Here is a 6371-nt window from a genome sequence, read left to right as displayed (position 1 = left end):
TACATTAATTTGGAGCTATGCGCTATGTGTTTGTCACTCTCACAGATCGTAATGACTCTTGCATGGGTAACAGCTGCCTTAGCTTAGAACTAGGGAACATGCAAGTTAACTGGCTAAGGAAGGCCCAAGAAGCTCTTAGTTTATGCACAGTAAGGGGAGTAATTGCTAAAAGTGACTAGCCAAACCTTTTAGTAGACGAACTTTGTCAACATGTTTATTTATTGATTGTTAATATCCATAGTAGAGGGAATGGTATGCTAGTGGTGGATTCTGACCCCTAGTATTTCTTTATCATTGTTTTATCCAAATTCATTCAGTTGTTATTTTAAAGTTTTGTCATTTATCTGTTAGTTTTTCCAGTCTCAAAAACCAATCAAAACCCCCCATTTGCGTGTGTGAGTTAGAGTTGATTTAATCGAATTTAATTAAGTTAGTGGTCATAACACTAGTACAATTCCTTGTGGGATCGACCTCGTATTTGTAAGCTTTGCTACTCCGCGATTCGTGCACTTGCGAGTTAACCTAGAGCTCAGAAAAAGTTATTTAATTTGCTCTAGGAAAACATACAACAAGTTTTTGGCGCCGTTGCCGGGGAATTGTTATTTGTGTTGGTTGCTAGCTTAATTAACTTTAGTTAAGTCATTTTAGTTAGGTTTTATTTTCTGTTTTTATTTTTGGTTCTCACTGATTTCTCTTGTTCTAAGGTACAATGAAGGAATCAAATTCGAAGATCACTCCTCTTTCACGTGTAGAAGGCCAAAAGGTGTTGAGTGCGTACAAGGGAAGACCGAGACTCAATTGGACACCATTAAGGATGAGGTCGACTCTTGTGTCGCCGAAAGGGAGTGAATCTGAAGAAGTATATGAAGAAGAGAAATCAGAAGAGGAGGCCGAGGAGACCTTGCAGCCGAATGCATCTCAAATGAGAATACCTTTGAGTGATTATTCGTCTCCAACGCTTCTAGCTCAACCTACGTGCATTGTTTACTCTCAAGTGGAAGCTGATTTTGAACTTTCAAGTGGGACAATCAAACTTCTTCCATCATTTCATGGGTTAGAAGGAGAAGATCCCTACGTGCATCTTAAGGAATTTCATGCGATATGCGAGATTGGCAAGCTGAGGGGATTGAGCGATGATCAAAAGAAGTTAAGGTTATTTCCATTCTCTCTTAAAGATAAAGCTAAACATTGGTTGTTTTCCTTGCAGGTCGCTTCTATTAAAACATGGGAAGAACTGGCATCTAAGTTTCTGTTGAGGTTCTATCCAGTTAGCAAGACTATCATCATGAGGAAGCAGATCTTAGGGTTTACACAATCAGAGGACGAAGTGTTTCATGAGAGTTGGGAAAGGTACCAAGAGCTTCTGACTTCGTGTCCACACCATAATTTTGCCCCATGGATGCAGATTGAGTACTTTTATGAGGGTCTGTTGGATCAAGATCGTAATATGGTGGATATGACATGTGGAGGAGCACTGAAAAAGAAGACTTTTGAGGAAGCATGGACACTCTTTGACACATTGGCATTGAGTTCACAGCAGTGGAATAGACGAAAAAGAGTGGAAAAGAAATCAGTTATGGAAGCTGAGATATCTCAGCTTAAGCAGATGATGCAGGTTCTGATGGCAAATCAGGAAGCTAGGCCATCACATGGAGAGTCATGTTTCGAGGTTGAAAGAGTTCAAGCTAGACCGAGTGTACAGTCCCCAGTTGAGCAGCGAAGTACTTATTTGGAGGACATGATGGCTGCATTAGCCCAGAGTACAACTTCGATGTCTAATGATACTAAGACGTTTATGAATAAGACTGAGGAGCAGTTGAGTGTCACAGCTAAAGCTATCTCGAATTTGGAAGCCCAATTGGAACAAGTGACTTTGACCTTGGACAAAGTGGTAAAGGGTGCTCCAATTCAGGATAAGGCCGAAGCAATCACTACTTTGAGAAGTGGGAAAGTGATTGACAACAAAGTGGGCACTACTCAAGATGATAATTCAGGAAATGAGGATGAAGTTGAGATTTTAGAGCCCGAACAAATGGAAAAGTATAAGAGGGATAAAGTTAAGGTTAAGGATGAGGAAGAGGAGGAAAGAAAGAAGCAAGAAAAGCACATTGCTACGCGTGCTAGCAAGAAGGCCGAGATTACTTCCTCTATTCCAAGAGCTCCGTTGCCTTTCCCTCAACGTCAATGGAAGCAGAATAAGGATGAGCAAGCTAAGGAAATTTTGGAGATGTTTAAGAAGGTGGAAATCAACATTCCTTTGCTTGATGCTATTCAGCAGATTCCTAAGTATGCCAAGTTTTTGAAGGAATTGTGCACACACAAGAGGAAATTCAAAGAGCATGAGCAGGTGTGTTTGAGTGAAGAAGTCAGTGCGGTTTTGCAAAGGAAGCTGCCACCAAAGTTGAAAGACCCTGGCAGTTTTACGATCCCATGTTTGGTTGGGGATCACAAGTTTGAGAAGGCATTGCTGGATTTGGGAGCAAGTATTAATTTGATGCCGTATTCAGTTTTCGCACAGTTGGGCATAGGAGATCTTAAACCTACTAGTGTTACTCTTCAATTGGCAGATCGTTCAGTTAAGGTTCCAAAAGGTGTGGTTGAAGATGTGCTGGTCCGGGTTGCAGATTTGATCATGCCCGCTGATTTTATCATTCTTGAAATGGAGGACACCCCAATTAAAGGAAATGAGCTACCGATCATATTGGGAAGACCGTTCATGGCCACGGCGAACACCAAGATTGATGTGAGTAATGGGAAGTTGACAATGTCTGTACTTGGTGAAACGGTTGAGTTTGATGTTTTTGGTGCAATGAAGTATCCAAAGGAGGAGGATGATTGCCTAAGGATTGATAGTTTGGACCCATTGGTTGAGGAAGTGGGCGAAACTAATCTTGCAGAAGATACATTGGAGGTTGCTTTGGGAGCACTCGAGTCTAGTGAGTTGGAAGAAAGCGTGGAAACAACTCCTACACTTTTGGAGGGCACCCGACCTCTCAGAAATAAGTGGTTCAACCAGTTTGAAATGTTAGTGTCGACTAATCAAAAGACGCTTCCTTCTATTGAGCAAGCACCTAAGTTAGAACTGAAACCGTTACGGGAGCACTTGAAATATGCATTTTTGGGAGAGAATGAGACCTTGCCTGTGATTATCGCAGCTAATTTGAGTGCAAGCGAGGAAGAAAGACTTTTGAGAGTTCTGAAGGAAAATCGGTTGGCATTGGGATGGACCATAGCCGATATCAAGGGAATCTCACCCACAGTGTGTATGCACAGAATTTTACTTGAGGAGGAATCCAAACCTACTCGTGATGCCCAAAGAAGACTGAATCCAACTCTGAAGGAAGTTGTGCGTAATGAGGTAATCAAATTGTTGGATGTTGGTATTATTTATCCTATCAGTGATTCGAAGTGGGTTAGTCCTGTTCAAGTAGTGCCGAAGAAAAGTGGTATTACTGTGGTGAAGAATGAGCATAATGAGTTGGTTCCCCAAAGGACACAAACCGGTTGGCGTGTTTGTATTGACTATCGGAAGCTGAACACCGCGACAAGAAAGGATCATTTTCCTTTGCCATTTATCGACCAGATGTTGGAAAGGTTGGCCGGCCATAGTCACTATTGTTTTTTGGATGGGTACAGTGGGTACAATCAGATTGCTATTGCACCCGAGGATCAAGAGAAGACCACTTTCCCATGTCCATTTGGTACGTTTGCTTATAGGAGGATGCCATTCGGATTGTGCAATGCGCCTGCAACGTTTCAGAGATGCATGATGTCTATTTTCTCTGATATGGTGGAACGAATCATTGAGGTATTTATGGATGATTTTTCTGTTTTTGGTTCGTCTTTTGATGCATGTCTGGATAATTTGTCTTTAGTTCTGAAAAGATGTCAAGAAGCCAATCTAGTGCTTAATTGGGAGAAATGTCACTTCATGGTTCAACAAGGGATAGTATTGGGTCATGTGATTTCAAAGGAGGGCATACAAGTTGATAAGGCCAAGATTGATGTGATTCAGAGATTGCCGCCTCCGTCGAGTGTTAAGGAAGTAAGAAGTCTCCTAGGCCATGCTGGGTTTTATAGGAGATTCATCAAGGATTTTTCCAAGATCTCTAGGCCTTTGTACACCTTATTGCAAAAAGAGGTGAATTTCGAGTTTAATGAGGATTGTTTGGTTGCATTTAACAAGTTGAAGAAGCTACTCACTTCTGCTCCAATCATTATGCCACCCGATTGGAACTTGCCGTTTGAGCTCATGTGTGATGCAAGTGACTATGCTGTTGGAGCAGTTTTGGGTCAGAGAGTCGATAAGCTGCCGCATGTGATTTATTATGCAAGCAGGACTCTGAATGATGCACAGTTGAACTATTCTACTACAGAGAAGGAGTTGCTTGCTGTGATCTTTGCTTTGGAGAAATTTAGAAGTTATTTGATTGGGTCTAAGATCATCATCTACACGGATCATGCCGCTCTCAAGTATCTGCTGAATAAGAAAGACGCCAAGCCGAGGTTGATTAGATGGACTCTGTTGCTACAGGAATTTGATATTGAGATCAAGGATAAGAAAGGTTGTGAGAATGTGGTAGCAGACCATTTGAGTAGACTCGTCAATGAGGAACAGTCTGAAGAGGACACACTGCCGTTACGAGAGTCATTCCCGGACGAGCAGCTTTTTGCCATCTTGACTACTCCATGGTATGCTGACATAGCAAATTATTTAGCAAGTGGAGTGTTGCCCAATGATTTGACACACTACCAAAGGAAGAAGTTTTTGCATGATGTCAGACAGTATGTGTGGGATGATCCTTATTTGTTCAAATATGGGTCAGATCAGTTGATAAGACGATGTGTACCGGAAATGGAGCAGAGGAATGTCATTGAGATGTGCCATTCTAAAGAATGTGGAGGCCATGGTGGAGGAACTAAGACCGCTTACAAGATTCTTCAAGCAGGTTTCTTTTGGCCCACTATTTTTCATGATTGTCATCAGTTTTATCTCACATGTGACAGGTGTCAGAAGATGGGAAATATTTCTGCTCGTGATCAGATGCCGCTGAACTTCATGTTGGAAGTTGAGATCTTTGATGTGTGGGGAATAGATTTCATGGGACCATTTCCATCTTCCTTTGGATACGAGTACATTCTGGTGGGAGTTGATTATGTGTCTAAGTGGGTGGAAGCTGTCGCTTGTAGGACTAATGATGCTCGAGTGGTCTTGAATTTCCTTAAGACCAATATCATTGCCCGATTTGGTACCCCGAGAGCAATCATTAGTGATGGGGGGTCGCATTTTTGCAACAAGCTGTTTGAGGCCGTGATGAAGAAGTATGGAATAAGGCATAAAGTGGCTACTCCCTATCATCCTCAGACGAGTGGGCAAGTGGAAATATCGAATCGTGAGATCAAGTTCATTTTGGAAAGAACAGTGCTCGCCAATAGGAAGGATTGGTCTACCAAGCTTAATGATGCATTATGGGCTTATCGCACCGCTTACAAGACACCCATTGGAATGTCTCCGTTTCGATTAATCTATGGGAAAGCTTGCCATTTACCAGTTGAGCTTGAGCATAAGGCATATTGGGCGATTAAGAAGTTCAATTTTGATATTCATGCCGCTGGTGAGAAAAGGAAGTTGCAACTTAGTGAGCTGGAAGAAATACGACATTTCGCATATGAGAATGCTAAGTTGTACAAGGAAAGGACCAAGAGGTACCATGATAAGAAGCTACGTCCAAGAGAATTCTTCGTCGGAGGGAAGGTGTTGTTATATGATACAAGATTACATCTCTTCCCAGGCAAGTTGCGTTCGAGATGGACCGGACCTTATGAGGTGATTAGAGTGTTTCCCTATGGTACAGTTGAAATCAAGAATCCGAAGAATGGGAACATATTTAAGGTCAATGGTCATCGTGTGAAACCTTTCCTTGAACCTGATTTTGAGCTGAACCAAGAGAAAATTGATTTCTAGTACAAGACTAGGTTTGGCTGAAGACGTGAAACTTAGCGCTTCTTGGGAGGCAACCCAAGGGATGGATGACGACGAGGAGGTGATTTCGTACATGTGCATGGGCGAGCATTTTCACATCAGCCAAGGTACGTTTTCACCCTCTCTTTGCTCAGTTCAGTAGTTTTGTTTTATTTATTGTTTTTCCCTTCCTCCGTTCATTATAATGTGCATTACATCTGTCTTTCATTTAAACATTGAGGACAATGTTTCTTTTAAGTTTGGGGGTGGGGAATGCATTGCATTTTTGAAAAAAAAAAAAAAAAATTTTGACTCTTTTTGTTTATTTTGTTGTTTTGAGTCCCCAACTAATTGATTTCAGTATGTATGGTTATTTTGAGCATGTCTAGCTTGTATATATAGTATGTAT

General features: G+C 41.6%; 1 protein-coding gene across 1 annotated transcript; it reads left to right on the top strand.

The window, feature by feature from the left end:
* The first annotated feature begins 1576 nt into the window (after positions 1 to 1576).
* Positions 1577 to 5965, top strand: LOC147280153 (uncharacterized). The gene is made up of 5 exons (XM_086252142.1): positions 1577 to 1760; positions 1995 to 2062; positions 2195 to 2522; positions 4719 to 4870; positions 4988 to 5965. The coding sequence occupies exons 1-5, from the start codon at positions 1577 to 1579 to the stop codon at positions 5963 to 5965; spliced, it is 1710 nt and encodes a 569-aa protein (XP_086108268.1).
* The last annotated feature ends 406 nt before the right edge of the window (positions 5966 to 6371 follow it).

This window comes from Dryas octopetala, chromosome 7 (assembly GCF_963921425.1).
Source record: "Dryas octopetala chromosome 7, drDryOcto1.1, whole genome shotgun sequence".
NCBI classification, from domain to species: domain Eukaryota; kingdom Viridiplantae; phylum Streptophyta; class Magnoliopsida; order Rosales; family Rosaceae; genus Dryas; species Dryas octopetala.
This window is presented reverse-complemented; position numbering and strand designations above follow the sequence as displayed.